Below are 19,378 nucleotides of genomic sequence, written 5' to 3'. Positions count from 1 at the left end.
CATTTCCTGTGATGCTTTTGATGCCCTTGGACTTCTCTTTGCTTTTCCTGTTATTTCATTTCAACAGCAAGTTTCCATCAGATCAAAGACACTCTTAGTTGATTCCTCGTATCTCTGATACTCCCACTGTTTCTTTTCCAGGGCACAGTGGCTTTTCTGAGGGGCCTGGCACCTCGAGGATCCTGAGAGCACATGGATCTGGGAGCCCCATGGTTGTTGAATGTAATGATCTCTACAACCACATCAGTGGGGTTCTTGTTCCAGAGCAAGGGCCACAAAGGGGAGGGGTGTTACTGAACAAATGAAGAGGAAGCTGTGCACAAGCAGGAGGTTCCTACGGCTCTAGGGCTGAGTCAGCCACATGCCTGCTAGGGCAGGTCCAGGGATTTGGCTCATGCTGGTGGGGGTGGGGTGGAGAGGCCTGACCCCACCCCAGTGTCCCACCCTTCCAATCTCCAGCCCAGATACAGAGGATCTGTTGAACAGAAATCTCAGGCTCAAGGACACCTTGGCTGTACATAACCCTAAACATGGCTCAGCCACGCTAGCCACGGGATTGGTCACCGCGCGCTCTCTCTCCCAAGTTAGTGAATCAAACACCATGTGAGACTCATGGGCTTTTGTGGTCTTTACCTGCAGACAAGTAGACGGCCATGAACTGTTCTTTCCCAAGGATGTTGACTATGCTGGTGGAGAAACTCCACAACACGTACATGTTGGCCACCATGTGTAACAAGGAGAAGTGGCTGAAGGTGGAGAGCAACATGGGGGAGCAAAGAGCTTCTGCAAGAAAAAAGGAGGGTCAGCGTCAGCATCACGATGAGGCAGGGTCTGGGGCACGATTGGGTGCTCCAAGGTCACCATGAAGCCCAGGGGCTTGAATGGGTTCAGATCCCTGAGCTGGAGCTTTCCCAGCACCCGAGGGTCAGTTCTTGGTCTGTTTTACAAGAGGGATGTACTTCACATTGAGACTAAATGTATGGAAACTTCAATTGTAATTAAAACAGAAAGAGGTGAGAACAAAGTCCCAGAAATATGTGAAAGAAGGTCTGGGCAAGATTTTCTTACCCACAGCCAAACAATCTGGGGGGAAAATCCTAGGGCAGGTAATGCTGGTGAGGTGGCCCTCCTCATCCTGCTCCCAAAGACAAAACAAGCCTGGCTGCTCTATCTCTCACCTCCTGGCATCCCCACCCCCAATTCTTTCCAGATCCCCAACAATCTGGTGGCCAATGTCTGCTCCAGAATCCCTGGCAACACAAGCTCCAGTGAAGAAAGACCCCTGGCAAAACATCTATTCTACAAGCTATGAAGCATCTACTCTGGGTATGTGGGCACCAAGGATGCAGATACAAGGAAGAAACCATGCCTGTCCAATAAGATGTTGGCATTACTAGGACATCTCAGTAAAAACCATGAAGTTTTGTGCAATGACTTCCCAGAAAGTAAACTTATTTTACATAGTTAACAGCAGCCACATGTTTTGCTTAGAGCTAATAAATCATAATTAAAAGGTAAAGAGAAAGAATGTGATTCTTGGGCCCCTGGAGTTCTCCAGCAGCAGGCTCTACGCTCTGCTGGATCCTACCAGGCTTCAGCACTGGTCTGACACAGGGCCACATGGTGGGTGTTGGAAGCCTGGTCCGGCAGGGGCTCACTGCTAGATAGATGATCACCAAGCTCTGATCGTGGCTGAAGACTCCTGCAGATGCTTCTATCCCCTCCCCTTCAGCAGCTTCTTGACGGGAGGGGGGGGGGGGGCCTGCGGCGGCAGCCAGGGGAAACACATTCAGGGAAGGAAGGAGGCTCCAGGTGACAACCTGGCAGAGGACAGCCACCCCTGTGAACCAGCCGCCCAGCCCTGGGAGACTTACTGGAGGCTGGATTGGATGTGAAGTACTTGATCATGGACCTCTGGAGGGAAGGGATGCGCCACAAACAAAATACACAGACGTTGGCAGCTATGATTCCTACAAACACAGGAAATGCAATTGGAATTCAGGGAGATAAATAGGACATAGAGACATGTGAGAAAGGTTACCAGTTGTGACTAACTCTTCTGGGGAGCTTCTATAAGGAGAGCAAAGGGAGCAGATGGTGGCCCCAGGGGAGATAATGGATGGGCTAAGGATGCCCCCAAAGATGCCACTCACCTCACAAAGCCCAGGCTCATAGTTTTGACAGAAATCTAGGACTCTGATTCAAAATAAACGAATTTCCAAGAGATCAAAAGTAGAAACTCACAAGACCAGGGAGTTTGGTCCAAGGGAGAACATTTTGGCTATAAATTCTTAGATACTACATAATGCTGGCTGGGGAATTTCCCAAATAAAGGTCTCTATCTTGGAAGAAAACATTTCATAACAATATATACTAAATTCAAACAATACAGTTCTGATTCTAAGAGAACCCACCCATTCTTTCTCTTTTTTCCTCAAGGCAAATGTTTACAAAACAAAGGGATGAGATCCATTACTGCAACCAAGCTAGGGCAGTTTTGAGGAAGTTAGGCCAACTAAACTGCTACTCTCTGGCCAACCCCTGACCCCATTCTCCTCTAACCCCAGGGACTCCAAGGAAAGCATAGTGAACAATCAGCTCTACCCTTGGGAACATATTACTTCCAAAGAACTCGTGGGCAATCCCCAGAGAACTTTAAAATTGGCTTTGAAATTACTTAAGCCTCAGATCCTCTGGCAGTGAACCTGTGGTCTGTGTGGGAGTGGCAGGCTGATAGATCTTTGTTTAACTGTAACTATATTAATTTGGTTTAGAGTATCATCCCAACTCAGAATTTGATCAAGTATCGGGAGGATTTTTTTCCTTGAAAAGTGTACACTTCAGCTTTACACACAAATACATCACCCTAAATGAATCCTCAGTATTTGTGGGAAAAATGAATGACACATGGCACCATAACCACGTTTGCCTTTGTCTTATAACACCCATTTGGGGTGTTTATGTTAAAGACATGCTACCTTCCTGTCTCTCTTTTGAGTTTCTTGGAAGAGTAATACATTTAAGCAGGCAATCATGTTCCTTTGTGATGATTAAGATGACCCAATAATAACTGCTGAAAATAAAATGGTAAAAGATGATGCTGATTGTAGTGTCTAATGTCTGAAAAACAAATGCATTGTCTCAATACTAAAAAGCTTAAATAAAACAAAATATTCAGATTCTTTCTATTTGGGCCACTGGAAGGGAATGGGCAGATCTCTTCACAAGTAATCCCTATTCTCACAGTGAATCTGAAACATTTGTTTTCCCATGGAGCATTAGCAAGGACTCTTTAACCTGCTTGGGTTCTATTGTGGGAAGACCTCCAGCCCTAAGAACTTTAAAGTCAAAAAGATCAAGCTTCAGAGTTCCTCTGGGTAATGGTCCAGTAGGGACTCATAGGCTCCTTTCAAAACACAAAAGTAAAGGAAAACAGAATGAACTCCCGAAGAACAAAGGACTAATGTGCCCAATAGAAGTGGTACAGGTTTCCCATTAGCCAACAGAAATGAATCCTGGCTTTTTCCAAAGGTTGTTGATCTTATCACAAGATGCTAAAATTATGACTTCCTAAAGGAAAATTCACCTTTTGCAATAAGAGTAGTTATATTATTTAAATACCATTGTGGTGGGTAAATGGTGTTTTGTTGAAAAGGGAAACAGTTTCCTAAGTTGTCAAATGAAGAGGTTGCATATAGAGTCTCTTTCCAAGTTGAATGATCTTTGAATTGAAGTTTAGGTTGAGGTATTCCAAACTCCAAAACTAGAACAAAGAGATAGGGCAAGCCTGTCCAAAGTAATCGTTCCCTTTTTAAAATCAGATAATACTGATACTGTTCTGAAATCGCAAAGGTAGAAACCAGAAAACCAAACCAGAAGAGAACCCAAATTCGTTCTGAAACTTGAAATCTGAGACCTTCCAAGAAACAATAAGAAATTTACCTAGAGAGCTATTTGGAAATATGGTACTTTTGAAACCCAGAGTTCCTATCTGGGGCCCAGGTGAAAGTCATTCATTCAATCAATCAATCAATCACCAAACTTGGGAAATCAAGAACTCACCAGCATCCCCTCAGGCTGCTAGGAGAACACAAGAGGAAAGAGTCCCAGAGACTACAAAGCACAAACTACTATAGCATTTGTTCCTTGAAAGACCCCACAAGGCAAAACAACTACAGACTTCCAGTTAAGGACAGCAGGAGCCTAAATCACTAGCACCAGAAGGATTATTTTATTAACAGGAGAATCTAAATTGGTGCAAGAAGGCACGATGAGGGTTTGTTTCATCATCTCTCTAAATGTTACCACACTGGATAAGCAGACACTAGGGAGTTGGGATTTTTAGCATTCAACTAGTATTTATGCTCCTTCTTAATTACATGCAATCATTAGTTTAGTGAGTATCTTGATGAGGAAGCTAAATAAAGATCAAGGAAAGCTAGCATTAAAAAGGACTCCAGTCTGCCTCCCTCATCATTCAGAGTGAAATCAGACCCAGAGAAGAGGGACTTTCCCATATCCCACATTGTAATCTATACATTCAGCATAGATTATGATCCCTTTAAGAAGAAGATAATCTGAGCAAAAGACCAGGATGAGTGATAGGGAATTTTAATGTCAGTGAACTGATCTGCATAAACAAATGCTCCATCCTGCTGAAACAAGGTTTATGATCCTTCTTTTCCTCAGTGCCCACTTTACTTAAATATCTCATCAGGACATTTTATGAAGGAATTACTGGTAACGTGTTTTGAAAATACCCAGGACACCCAACCTTCTGACTCAGGAAGGTGCTGGCTCTTTTGAGAACAGGCAGGTTGTTCATCCAAGTCACTGGACACAGATGGGAGGTATTACACAACATCCTTTTCTTTTGGCCTAGTCACTGAGACACTCTGGATGGCTCAATGTCCTCAGGTTGGGACTTGTCTTTGCCTTGCCACCAGCAAGAGAGTGTGCTGGAGGTCAGTGGCTTCCTCTGAACACCTGATGCCATTTCTGCCATGTGTTAGAGAGAGACTCTATCTACTTCTGGTAACTATAACATCTCAAAGACCCTGGAGAGCTATGGCTAAGATTAGGAAGTCAGAAATGAATGCCAGGGCCCAGGTGGTCCAGGCATACCTCAGAGGTAATGTGGATCCAGGCCACCACAATAAATCAAATAACATGAGATAGTGAGTCACACTAATTTTTTTGTTTTCCAATGCACAGAAAAGTTATGTTTACACTATATTGTAGTCAAGTAAATGTGGAACAGAATTGCTTAAAAAAACCCCAATGCAAATTTATTAATTGAAAATACTTCATTGTTAAAAAATGTTAACCATCATCTAAACCTTTAGCAAAAACCTCAATGTTGATGGCTGCTGAGTATCAAGGTGGTGGTTGCTGAAGGCTGGGGGGGGGGGGCGCCCAATGACAATTTCTTCAAGTAAAACAATAATAAAGTTTGCCATTATCTAGTGACTCTTCCTTTCACTTGGACACTTAGAGGTCACTGTAGGGTTATTAATTAGCCTAATTTCAATACTGTTGTATCTCAGGGAATAGGGAAGCTGAGGAGAGGGAGAAAGAAGGGGAAATAAAGACAGAACATACAACATTTATGGATTAAATTTGCCATCTTAGATGGGTGTGTTCATGGCATTCTCAAACAATTACAATAATAATGTCAAAGATCACTGATCACAGATTGCCATGATAGATATAATAATGATGAAAGTCTGAAATGTTGTTGAGAATTATCAAAATGTCACAGAGACACAATGGGAAACATGTACTGTTGGAAAAATGGCACCAATAGACTAGCCTGACATAAACCTTCAATTTTAAAGCAATGTCTAGGAAGCCTAATTAAACAAGGTCTGCCTTGTTTAAAATCCAGGTTGCTGATGGATACAATGAACCTTGCCAGAGGAAAGACAATACAGGAAGCAAGGAGCTGGTTAAAAAGATGATCCTGGAGAAGGCAGTTTAGAGTTATGAAACTATGTTCAGATCTAATAATGGGTGGTTCCTAGTCAAGGGTGGAGTTCAGGGGTCGAGGACAGTATGCCTAGAGACTGGCTGATCTAATTAAGAATCCTCCCAGACATCTAAGCCCCACAGAGTTTATCTGGGCTAACAAATCTGCTTAGCACAGAGGACAGCAGATCTGATCAACTAAAAAGAAAAGCCGTAGAGGTGCCCAGTAATGGACAGGAGACAATGACCAGAAGGGGCAGAGGTCACGGGGCAGGATTAACAGTAGGCCTAGGGAGACAGAGCGAAGGACCATAGAGGAGCCTTGCAGATCAAGGTTAACAGGCAGGTTAATTGACAGGTTTGGGAGAAAAATCTGGTGAAAACCATTTGGACAAGGACAGGACCATAGAGGAGCCTTGCAGATCAAGGTTGACAGGCAGGTTAATTGACAGGTTTGGGAGAGAAATCTGGTGAAAACCATTTGGGCAAGGACCCAGGAGGGAGTAACAAAAACTAGGTGGTTACAGGAGGGCATCTCATCTCCCAGGCTGGCAAAGGAAGTGGATGAGTAAGTTATTAGCACAGATCACAAAGCCAGGGAGGACCAAGGGATCTCCACTATTCAGAAAGTCTGTCTCTCTGTTCATATCAGAGCAACCATTGAATCCTGGGCTTGCTTTTCTGAAAATTCCACCTTGCAAAAGCAATGAAAGGGAAAACTCTCCTGAATTTGTTTCTGAGGAATAGGCTAAAGGATTTGGCAACTTAGAAATGACTGGAAATTTTGGAGAGCCCTTTCAGTGGAATGATAAGGGATGAGTTCGACTCCAAAGGACAGAAGAATGTCGAGGCTTTATTAGCTGTCAATTGAGCGAGTCAACAGTCCCAAGGATGGATCTGTGAACTTATCCATGCAGACAATTTCCTCTCCCAGTGAATGGTGGCCCACCCTTGTCTCCTTGATCTGGGGGATTCCTGTCCATGTTTTCTCCTAGAATATTTGTAGAACATCTCTATCCACTGCACCAGGATGCCTTTCTCTGGGCAGGGGCTCTCCAGCTTCCTTGTATCCTTTTTCAGTAATGGTCCCTCACACCCTAAGTCCCACTGGGCTATACAGAGAAATTAGAAATGAAGTTGAGGAAAAGCATGGGAGCCCACCAACTGTGCACTGAAAAAATGAAGTTAAGGAAAAGTGTGGGAGTCCACCAACTGCGCACTGAAGAAATGAAGTTGAGGAAAAGCATGGGAGTCCACCAACTGTGCACCGAAGAAATGAAGTTGAGGAAAAGTGTGGGAGCCCACCAACTGGGCAATGAAAAAAACAGATGCGGAAGTGATGCAATCTGGAAGGGTGATTTTATAAGCTGTCTCAGGGAAGGGAGCACGTGGCCTATTTTGACTGCCAACAAGGATTTGTGGGGGGAAACCTGGACAGTCAAGGACCAGATCATGGAGGCCCAGTGGAAAGTAACAAGATGTTGACACACCTCAGCATTAACAGGCAAGAGGAGTGAAGAAGTGAACCCCATCTATTTCTAAAGGATCAGACTTCAGATGACTAAATTTCAAATCTGCCTCATGGACCATACATCTTGAATTGTCTACAGAGAAAATTAGGGCCCAGTCTCACATTTGTCTTATTTCATAGGACAATCTTTAGTTCAGCAAATGTTTATCGGGTGTCTACTAGGTCAATGGGTTGAGTAAAAACAGCTGCTCAGGAAAACACCAGGGACTCCCATGTCACAAATCTGAACATCAATACGCTCAGGAATGCCTCCCCTTTTCATCGGTGTTAGAACAGGAGATGTGGGAGCTGAACAGTTTTCTTGCTGGCATGGATTTATAATATTCCCGATGACGAGCAACTAAATGTTCTCCAAAGCACAAAACAGGCTTACTGCTCAAGGGAGCAATTTGTAGGCAAATTTTCTTTAGGCATTCCTAGAGCTGCTTAACAATTCTGAATGCCTAGAAACCATAAGGACACCTCGGACCATCATGGCCATACTCCAAGCACCCGAAGCAATCTTATTTGAGGGCTTTACTAAAGCCCAGGACAGTTTCTGTAAATGCACATTCCTTGAAGGCCCTGATGAAACATCTTCCACAATTGGCCCTTCCTTCTCACAGAGACTGGGGAGAGAAATAAAGAGAAGAGAAAACACAAGCATACACAGACCTAAAGCTGATCCCTAGGATGAGGAAAGCCTGGAAGTCAATAATCACTTTTTTCTCTGCAGGAGAATTCAGTTAAGCTGCAAATATACACAGTGGGCACTGAAGTACCTGGATGATCTCTCACAGAGATGATCATTAAGACCAGAAAGAGAATCAGGACCAAGGTGGCCTAACTTTACAGGACTGTCACTCAAAGATTCTTCTTTCACACTCTTAGAAGAAAGAAAGAAATTAGATCTACAAGAAATTGGAGAGGCTGATGACCTAACTATACAATGAATGTTGAGCTACAAGAAGTGGCAATAGATGATAATGTATTGGACAGATCACCCTTAAAATGGTGCCATGGGGCCAGAGACTTGGAAACTAGGGAGGACTGTCCTCAGGCTGGAAAAATCCAAAGGAAGAACTGAGAAAGCCGAACATGAAATAACAAGGTTCTATTGGTAGTCAGGCTAGAGAAATGGGGTTAAGATTGAAGTCCTGAAATATGTTCTGAAGCCAAGAGAAAAACCCTACATTACCAGTGTAGAGCTCAAAACTAGGAAATAATCTAAGAATTAGTATTCTGCCATCCCTTCCTGAAAGGATTAAAAAACTCTATGGTCTTGTGGATTTTGTTGCACAGAGTCGTAGCAGGCTGATTTTTTGGGGGTTCATCTTAAACTTTTCACAAATAAAGGAACAAAAACAAATGATCCTAGTGCTAGGCATGGTTCACCTACTTTAAGTACTTTGAATATAAAGTGCTGCCCAAGCACCCCTTTTAACCAGTAAAGGAGGGAAGTAGCAAATGTTATCATTGTGTTTATCAGAGAAACTGAGGCATAAGGCAGATGACATTAAACTTAACAGTAGAGCAGAGGTCCTGACTGAGGGACTGCCCAGGCCATGTGCACACCCTACAGGGGCTATCCTCCTTTTTCATGGAAGATCTAGGCTACACTATAGGAACAGAGATGGGAAGTACTGTACAAAAGCCATCAACTGTGACATACTGTACCTGTTGGTCTTATTTCTCTTCTTTTGAATGCCTAAAACGTGTAAGCTAACACAAACCTGTCACAGTTCGCTGGCCATCAGATAGGGTATTCCACCACTTGTTAATCTAAAACAACAATGGAAACCATGTATTACCTCCCCATAGCAAAAACATATGAAAATGGAATTCCAGAAACAGTAAAACAAAATAATTGCATCAGTAAAAAACAAATCCAAACTGGAAGGTGAATATGTGAGTGAGTGAGTGTGTGGTGTGTGTGTAGGGATGTATATCCTACAGAAGCTGGAGACAGAAAAGCCCCATCCATGGACACTGAAATATTTATATCTAGGAACAGAATGGCTGCTTCTTGACTGGGACAATGATTTGACAACTTGTGATACATGGAACGTTACTGTATCATAAGCATAATGAATACACTAGGAAAGATTTATATGAATTGATGCTAAGCCAAGTCAGCAAAAGCAATAAATATAAACAGTGACAAATCAAACAGAATCACAAAACAATCCAAAATGTATGCTGCAAAATTACAAAGCAAGCCAGGCCCCAAATAAGAGGTATGAGAAAATATCCCTGCTCCACTCCTTCACAGCAACAGGAATGTGGGTGTGGGGGGTAGGTGGCGCAGTGGCTAGAGCACTGGCCTTGAAATCAGGAGACGAGAGTTCAAATCCAGCCTCAGATGCTTCATTCTTACTAGCTATGTGACCTTGGGCAAGTCACTTTGCCTCGCATCCAGGTCTGTCTCCAGTCATCATGATTCATATCTGGCCACTGGACCCAGAGGGTTCCAGAGGAGAAAGTGAGGCTGTGCTTGTCATGGCCTCACTTCCCTGATGTCATGGTCTTCTTGGAAAATGAAGGACAAACATTATTATTAGATCCATGGGTGTAGAACACTGCATACCTCTTCATACTTTTTCAATATACTGACTGGTTTTGCTGTTCTTTTTCCCCCTCTATTTTTCTTTAAAATTTTTTGTTTTTTTTTGTTAAATAGTTTGACACTTTGGGATGGGGAATAAAGAAATATAGGGAGAAATTCTCATAATCAAAAAAAATAAAGATCTTAACAATTTATTTTCTAAAAAAAGACACTGAATACCCTAGTTTTTTTTTGGTTAATTCCCTGGAGCCTAGTGATAAAAAGGCTAATTTCCTAGGACACCCCTTTTACTGTCTGCAGCAGCTAGCTACAAGGTCCCTTCTAAGTTTCTCTTTTCAAAGTTGGAATGAGGCAGATGGGAGAAGTCATCCAGATTTCAGGAGAGTAAAAAGCTAAGGACAAGGGGAAAGGGAAGTCTGGGTATAAGAAAATAACTTTTGGAAAATTCTGACCACAATGTGAAGACCTAAGGAGGAGAGAGAAAGAGGTAAGTTAAGGGATAATGGCCTGAAAGGATGGAAGATCACAATATAGGTGAAAATCAGACTCAAGAGAAATGATGTGGTTGGAGGGGGAAGAGGATAGGCAGTTCTTAGAGGCAGAGAGAAGCTTGGGACATCATCATTCTCTTAGGTCAACAGAGGAGGGGGAGTGGAGAGTAGCGGAGGTCATGGTATTTGTCATATGACTTTATTTCCAGGAAGGGCTATCTCTAGATCCCTTGAGAAAGTGGTTTTGACCCAATACTTCTTCAGGGTGACCAGGCCAGCATTTGCACTTAAATTCAATGATAAAAATCCTTTGTACTGGGAAACACAGCTCCTTCACTGACAATAAATTAACTCATTCTCTTTTGGGATAATGTAACTCCAAAATGTGATGTGGTACTTGTGACTGTGGTGATGAGGAAAACATAAGGGAAAGAAATAGCATGACCTCAAAGTGATACTCTCAAATCCTCTCTAACCTGGAATGGGGCCAACCAGAACAAGAGACACGAAACCACCCTTCTTTCAACCCTTCTATGACCAGGAGAAAGTTCCTTTAGAGAAAGGAAGACAAAAAATCTCTTATTTTAGTCATTTTCTTTGTTTCTTTCTTTCAAACTAAAAAGTTAATCAGTGGAATTCAAAATCTTACAAAAAATGAATGTTGAAAATTATCTTTAAAAGTAATTTGAAAAAAAAATTTAAAGTTAACCAGTAATTAATAATTAGCAATATTAAAAAAATTGGTAATTTTCTCTTTTTTTTTCTTTCTCTCTTACATTGGGACTAACTGTGAATCATGACTTTACCCTCAACTGAAAATAACAAGGAGTGAAATGGTGAAATTTTCTTTTTTGGAAATTGAACCCAAGGATTATTTAATCCAAAATGCATACTTTAACACATCAAATGTTAAATATTAAAAAAGAAGTTAAAAGGGACACTTATCAGGCAAAAGTATAACAAGGCAGAGCTTGTACCCTTTCACATCCCACTGAAGTCATGAACCAAATCAACCATCCCGTGGGGCAGGCCAACCAGGCTCTGGACCCAAAGAGATGGAAACTCTGAACAAAAGGGCACCAGTATAAGCCCACTCAGAGTAGCCAGGACGGTTTCTTTTTCCTGAAGTCAGCACATCACAAATACTTTCAAAAATTCTACAGGAAAAGGCATGTCTCCTTACCTGCTTTCTGAAGTCTCCTTCCTTCTGAGGCGTTAAGCTATCCAACCAATCTGCCTTTACAGCATCAAAGTAACTCTGGACCCTGGATTTCAGGGATTCATACTGCCAAATAGCAGCTGACCCAAATGCACACCCTGTAAACTTTAGAATATGGAATAAGTTATAAAATTGGTTTCTAAGGGGAACCCCCCCCCCAACACTGCTCTAATATACCCTCAAGTGGAAAAGAATCTATAGTGATGACTACATGGCAGGGACTAAAAAACTACTTGCTGAATAAGAAAATTATTTCAATTCTTTTCGTCTTCCTAGGTTCAGTTATACAAATTAAGCCTGTTATGCCAAAGTAAATGGCTTCAAGTCAGTTAAAATGACATTTTTTAAGTGAGTCACAGCATAGCATAGTGGACAGATAAATGGCCTTGGACTCAGAAAGACCCATCCATCCGGGCAGTGCAAGCCTGTACAGAGCACCTCTTGACCCCCAGGCCATGTTCTAACATGAGAAATTATGGCGGGGAGGGAGTTTCCACACATCAATGAAAGCACCAAGTCTGGTTCCCCCTTTCATGTCCCCCCAAACTAGAGGAAGCTGAGTAGAACATTCTCTTACTAGTTCAGAGGAGGAAGGAGGCTCCAGAAGCTCCACATCTGGTTGACTCCTCCCTTGGCAGGGGATGTGTTCTTTGGAACTAGACCTACTGTGGCCACCCCAGTTCTGAGTCGCAGGGAGGCCTTGGCCTCTGGGCTTCTCCTCACCCCAAAGTCCATCAAGCAATCAGGGCGACAAAGGATAGAAAGACTTACCCCGACAGTAAAAAACAAAGGCTTCACAAGATTCCTTAGAGGATAGGGAGATGTATAAAAGAACGTTTCTTCCACTGGAGGAGTCAGAGAGCTTCTCCTGTAGCCTTCATTGGTCAGGCTCCCATCTGAACGTCGAGGTTCAATCTTTCTGGGAGCTTTTCTGAATCCATTTTTTGACTGAATAAAGAAGTTAAATCTGGGGAGAGAAAAGATGGGTTAGGTACAGGTTTGCCTTTCACTTGCACGATGAGGGGCTCCCCAGTGGGCAGAATGACAGGTTAAAGGACTTCAATTCAAAACAGAATATCCTTTCCAAAACCCAAGGAAACAGGATTCAGAAACAGATAAATGAAGAATGTTAGTTGAGGGCTCTGAATTGGTTTGATTCAGGACTGTGAATTTAAGGTTGGTAGGAACCTGAGAGGTCACCCCATTTCACAGATAGAGAAACTGAGGCCTGAGGAAATTAAGTAATTTGTCCAAGGTGACAAAAGCAGTGTTGGGATAGGATCTGAACCCAGGCACTCTGACTCCAGATGACCAGTATTCATTCCCAGAAAGATTAAAAACAGGAAGGTGTTATAAAGGAGGAAAGATGGAAGGCTTTCCCAATTGTGATCTGAAACATTTTAATTGAGGGCCAATTTCCAGAACAACCAATCCAAACATAACAACTGGAAATACTGTCCTGCCACATTTCTGAGGCAATTATGTTTAAATACTCTAACCACTCTTCTCTACTATCACAGAAGAGTAGACCACACACACAGTTCTATATTATCATAACTCCAGACAATTTTGCCCAATGGTAAGGGACCCAGCTGGATGAGGAAACCTTTCTGTTTCTAGCTTTTGAAACACCTCTCTATTCTGTTCCAAAGTCCTGCTGTTAGTTCTGTCTGAACTCTAGCCCCTGGCTAGACTGTAAGCTCCAGGAGGGCAGTCCCTTGAACTCTGTAGCTTGACCAGCTCCAGCCCAGGGTGGTGTGTTCCGCAGGCATGGAAGTAAGGTTTGAATGAATCATTCATAAGTGCAATTTGTAGGGAACCCCAGTAAATTTTGTGAGCTTCCAAAAGAAAGGAATAGGAAAGCCTCAGCCCAGACCAGACACACAGAGACACTGGAGGAGAAAAGGGGAAAGGGACCTGACCAGAGGCAGCAAATCCACTAAATGACTGCTGGGGCCCAAACTTGGGCAAAAGAAGCTGGTTGCCCTGTTAGGAAGTGTGGTGGGGAAAATCTGATGGATGTAGAAGAGAACTCCATCCAAAGATATCAAGTACAATAACCAAAGGTTCTTTCTTTAAATGAAGTTTTATGGAATTAACAGATGACGAGTTAAAGAAGTTTTCATTGAGTTCAGGGTTGTGAGCTTATGTCCAGATTCAAGGTTACAAATTTAAAGCTTTACAAAAATTGTTCATTCCTACATTAAGATGGCTTTTGGACAACAGGTAGCTCTCAGCTACCAATTTGCAAACGGGTCTCACCTCTGTCTTTAGAAGACTTGTTTCATCAAGATACAGCTCTGATGGCCATCCTGACCAATGACCTTGTACTTTTTTGCATGCATCTATATTGGTACCTCTATGCTTCCCCCTCCTCAAGGTAAACTCCCTGACTCCAGGCTTTATTCACATCTGTCTCTGTATCTAAAAATCAAACCCAGTGGGGCTTAATAGATACCCCATGACAAAGCTGCAATAATATTCTGAACGAGGGCAGAAGTGAAAGCAGCCCCAGCTGAGTGTTTTCAAGTCGGTTTGAACAAAGGGCTCAGATTTAGGTCTGAAAGAGAAATCCACCTCTTCTCATGTTATCCAAGAAACCATGGCTCAGGAAGATGAAGGGATGTGTCTATGGTCAGGTTCCGAACCCAGGATCCTGACATCCACTCTGGACACTCTCCTCTCATGGTGTGACTGACAAATGGCAGCTTTTACTTTCCTCTGGCTAAGCTTTCCCAGTTTGGAAAAAGCCCCCAATCCACTGATGAAAGCACCCTGGGTCTTCCCCAAATCCAGGGGCCTTTGTTCACTCTTCACTTGCTTTGATCCCGCTGCCTCTGAAACAATTATCGACAGACCCTCCTCCTGAACGCCAGCTCTCCAATGACTGATTCTGTTCCCTTTTCCCATCTCAGAATTTTGAGAGCTAGACAGAAGCTCAAAGACCAGGAGGCTGAATGCCTAAGTCAAAAGGTGGAGCAACAGCTCCCAGGGCCCTGCTGCTTGGACTGGATTCCCTTTCCTAGGAATTTAGCCCTGCTTGATGCGAGGGTCACCTGGCCCTCGGACACCAGAGACATCCCAGGGGGAGCCAGCAGCTCTTCCCTCGGGCTTTTGGACCAGAGCAAGCAGCCCCAGGTAGAGAAGCCATGCCCTCCTCAAACTGGTGAGCATCCCTGTAAGTGCCCATCCCCTACCAGGCTCAAGCAAACCTTATCTTGGTAACTTCTTGACAGTCCACAGGCATGTTCTAAGCCCAGGGTTGAAGCATCAGAAGGGCTCTAGCCTGGGGTCAGAGCCCATCGTGGATGTCTTCTTTCTTAGGACAGCCATTTAACCACTAAGGCATCTATAAATCAAAGGGCTGGGTGAGTGGCCTCCACAGTGAAGATGCTGGACTAAGTGGCCATCCAATATTTGCTAAATGAGGTGAGCTTGTTGCCTGGGTCAGTCCCGTCCACTCCAGGCAACTCTCAGGTTGGGAGTTTTATTCTTTTATCAATCCTAAATTTGCCTCATGGTTCCTTGCTTCCACTTGACAGTCCTTCAAAGCCTTGAACACACTCTTCATTTCTTCTCTCCAGGCTGACCATCTTCAGAGGGCATCTCTGGGCTCTCGCCTTCTTGGCCCATTCTGTCTGTCCTCTCCTACTTGCCAATGTTTCTCCTGAACAAGGGTCCCCAGAACCACCCATAGTACTGGGGATGGCAGAGGCTCCCTGGGCCTAGACATTGCTTCTCTCTCATCTCCTAAGACCTGTATCATCCTGTTACCTTCATTCAGTCCACTGTCCACTAAAACTCAAGATCTACTTCAGATAAACTTTCTTTTTTTTTTAAAGATTTTTCAAGGCAGTGGGGTTTAGTGACTTGCCCAAGACCACACAGCTAGGTAATTATTAAGTGTCTGAGGTCGAATCTGAACCCAGGTACTCCTGACTCCAGGGCCGGTGCTCTATCCACCGCGCCACCTAGCCGGCCCCCAGATAAACTTTCTAATCAGGTTTTGTCCATTTTGGACTAATGAAATCCATTTCTAGAACTAAAGGGTAAGACTTCACATTCATTCTTCAAATTCCAATTTATGGGATTAGGATCAATGTTCTAGTCTCTTGAGATTTTTGGGAATCCTGTGTTCTCTTTCTTTCCAGCTTTGGGCCAATTTTTAATTTGTCCCAATTTTAAAACTGTTCCAATTTTAAACCAATTTAAAATACAGAATCCTGTATTTTGTTCATTGATAAAAAGGTAAATAAGTCAGGGATAGGCAAAGATACCTGGAGCACGCTACTTCCTTTCCAAAATGACAATGAACCATCAAAACAACTCTGGAGAGGGCCATCCAACCATTTCCAATCAATCTAACCGTATCAACTTTTAACTCTTCTGGGGTCACATCACCCAACAAAAACCTGTCAAGGGTCACATAAATAATAACCACAATAGTCCTAAATGGCTCGATGTTATATATAGTAATAAAGGACGAGACTCTAGGCCGTCTTTTTCCCCACCCTTTTTAAAAGAAAGCACTCCTCCAACTCATCAGCCTGGAAAGAGAACAAGACCAATGTGGTGCACAATGGAGGGCTGTAGGAAGATGGAAACACTATAGCTCTTTTGGTGGAGCTTGAAATGGGCCAGTCACTTGAGAAAACTACTAAACCATCCATCCCCTCAAACCCAGTATTTTCCCTTCCAGACACAGTCCAATAGGGTAAAATAAGAAACTTTTCCCACTAAATTTAAACAAAAATATTTAAAGAAATACTCATCATTGTAGCAAAGAGAAACGATTGTAATGGATGATACAAGGATTGCTCCTATGCACTTCAATATGAAGAATTCCAGGAAGGTACAAGTGAAAGATTTGGCAACAGACTGGATTGATGGGGTGGGAGTGAGGAGCCAAGGGCGACTGACCCAAGGTTGTGAGCCCAGGTGACTGCAGGGACCTCTCACCTCCAGCAGCCTTTCAGACACCTTGAACTGGACGTCCAGCAGACACCTTATACTTGACACATGAAAAAGGGAACTAGCTATCTTTCCCTCAACTGCCCTCCCCTACCTCATCTTCCCTGTCCTCCAAGGTCCTCAGGCTAGAGACTCAGGGTTCATCCTGGACTCCTCATTATCTTTCATTCCATATCCAAGTTTTTGCCAAGATCAGTCAAATTCAACTCTGTGCATCTCCTGAACTCACTCCCTTCTCTCTCCCGATACTGCCCCCACTCTGGTGGAGGTCCTGGTCCCCTCACACCTCAATTACCCCAATAGCCTGTAGAAGAGTCTGTGCCCTGTCCATCCTCCTTTCCGTCCTGAAAGCCAAGGGCTGATCATGTCACTCCCTTCCCAATCAACAACCTGCAGTGATCCCCTATTGCCCCCAGGATCAAATTCAGATGCTCTGGCACTCAGAGCCCACCACAGCCAGTGTCCTCCCACCTGCCAGTGTTTTTAAACCCTAATCGCCAAGACACTCTCTTCTGTCCAGTGACTCTAGCCTCCTGGCCGTTGCACCAACAAAACTCTCCATCTCTCGGCTCTGGGTATTTTCTCCACTTTGACTACAACTAAGAGAAACAGGGCTAGCTATCTGGGAATTAGCTCTATAGAGATGACAGAATGAACACCAAGGGAGATGTTCTCAAGTGAAGAAAGTGAAGTGAGCCCAAAGTGAGCGAGGGCAGAAGTGAAAGCAGCCCTCAAAAGCCAGGAGGCTGAATGCCCAAGTCAAAAGGTGTAGCAACAGCTCCCAGGGCCCTGCTGCTCGGACTGCATTCCTCTTCCTAGGAATTTATCCCTGCTTGATGTGAAGAGTCTTTGAGGGTGCCAAGGTTAGCAGGATGGATGGGGTGAAGAATGAGCCAAGAACACTAAGAAAAGGGAGTTGGACAGACAGAAACTGAACCAGGAATGAAGTCATCAAAACCTAGAGGGCCACAGAGAGGCGAAGAAGGATGAGGATTGGGAGGGAAGGGCTGTTCCATTTAGCCTTTTAAGAAATCATAGATAGGGTGGCTAGGTGGTGCAGTGGATAGAGCACTGGCCCTGGAGTCAGGAGTACCTGGGTTCAAATCCGACCTCAGTTGATAATTATCTAGCCGTGTGGCCTTGGGAAAGCCACTTAACCCCATTGCCTTGCAAAAATCTTAAAAAAAAAAAAAGAAATCATGGATCACTGGCATGGGCAGAATCAACTGAATGACCATGCTGGAAGCCAGAATGAAGAGGTAAGTTTATAATCATGTGTGGGGAGAGAAAGGAGTCCATGAATATAGAGGGCTTTTTCCAGCTTTAGTTGAAGAGAGCAGGAAAGATATAAGCCACTATTTGGAAGGGATGGTAGGATCAAGTGAAGATTTTTCTAAGTATGGAGAAAATATGGGCAGGTTTTGGGCAGTCAGGAGAGACCGACAAGAATGAGGAAGGTGGTGGGGGAAGGTTGCAGGAGAAGATGGGGGGTTTAGGGATTGGCAAAGGGGAAGGGCCCTGAAGGGAAGGAGAAGAGAATGGAGGGAGATGCCAGTCATTTGTGGTAAGGAGGACAGAAATGTGACAGGAGGTGCTTGTGTTCAGCTGTGGTCAACTGCTCTTATTGAAAGGGAGAATTCTGTGGAAGTGGAGGGAGTTGCTAGGAAGTGATGGTATCTAGATATTTTTTTAAAAATAGATTTTATTAAATATTGTTTGTACATTTCCTTTCTTTCCCATCACATTCTTTTCCCTCCTCCACTCTTCCAGAGAATAGCTCCTATTTCAATAATGCTTTCAGTAACACATTGCTTTTCATAATCACATCTTTTTTTTTTTTTATGTTTTGGCAAGGCAGTGGGGTGAAGGGGCTTGCCCAAGGCCACACAGCTGGGTCGTTATGAAGGGTCTGAGGCCGCATTTGAACCCAGGTCCTCCTGACTCCGGGGTTGGTGCTCTATCCACCGTGCCACCCGGCGTATTTCTGGAAGCTACTGTTTACAAGGTAGATAACAAGTACATTAGTGTAATTTCACAACGAAGAGGCTCGACAACATTCGCTGCCTTGGCCGAGACTACGACTGGCACGAGGGGGCTGAGTTCTTGCACCCAGATGAGAATTTCCGAGTCTGGGGGCTGGGAGGTGACCTGGCTAGCTCTTTACCTGGCTGGGCAGTCTCTGCCGTGCCCAGCACCCAGCCTTCCCGAGTGACAGGAATATCGTGAAAACAAAGCAACAAGAAACCGTGATTTCAGGGGCGGCTGGGTGGAGCAGTGGATAGAGCGCCGGCCCCGGGTCAGGGGGAGCCGGGTTCAAATCCCGCCTCAGACGCTTAATAATGGCCCAGCCGGGTGGCCTTGGGCAAGTCCCTTCACCCCATTACCTAGCAAAAACCCTAAAAAAAGGAAAAAAGAAGAAAACATGACTTTAAAAGTAAAAAAGGCAGCAGGAGACAGACAGCGGCGGGAGTGCTGCCACGGCCCGGCGCCCGCTCCCGCCGGGGCGCCGCCCCCCACGTCTGCGCCCCGGCCCCGGGGCCCGTTTGCTGGCTCTTCCCGGCGGGGCCGCGGCCGCACGAGGGGGGCTCCTGGGGCGGGGCCCCGAGTTCGAATCCCGCTCCCGAGCTTTGCTCTTCAGGGCGCAGGTCCGCCGG

The 19,378-nt window shown here is 44.2% G+C and overlaps 1 protein-coding gene across 1 annotated transcript in view; it reads right to left on the bottom strand.

The window, feature by feature from the left end:
• Positions 1-19,378, bottom strand: part of PARL (presenilin associated rhomboid like) — a 31,810-nt gene that overhangs the window by 12,080 nt on the left and 352 nt on the right. Inside the window, exons 2-6 of the mRNA XM_074189491.1 lie at positions 12,525-12,720; positions 11,718-11,858; positions 9,211-9,259; positions 1,875-1,970; positions 634-783 (exon numbers count right to left, since the gene is read on the bottom strand). Coding sequence (XP_074045592.1) covers positions 634-783; positions 1,875-1,970; positions 9,211-9,259; positions 11,718-11,858; positions 12,525-12,720 — 632 coding nt within the window. The remainder of the gene's footprint in view (positions 1-633; positions 784-1,874; positions 1,971-9,210; positions 9,260-11,717; positions 11,859-12,524; positions 12,721-19,378) is intronic.

Source organism: Macrotis lagotis, chromosome 5 (genome assembly GCF_037893015.1).
Source record: "Macrotis lagotis isolate mMagLag1 chromosome 5, bilby.v1.9.chrom.fasta, whole genome shotgun sequence".
Taxonomy (NCBI): Eukaryota; Metazoa; Chordata; class Mammalia; order Peramelemorphia; family Peramelidae; genus Macrotis; species Macrotis lagotis.
This window is presented reverse-complemented; position numbering and strand designations above follow the sequence as displayed.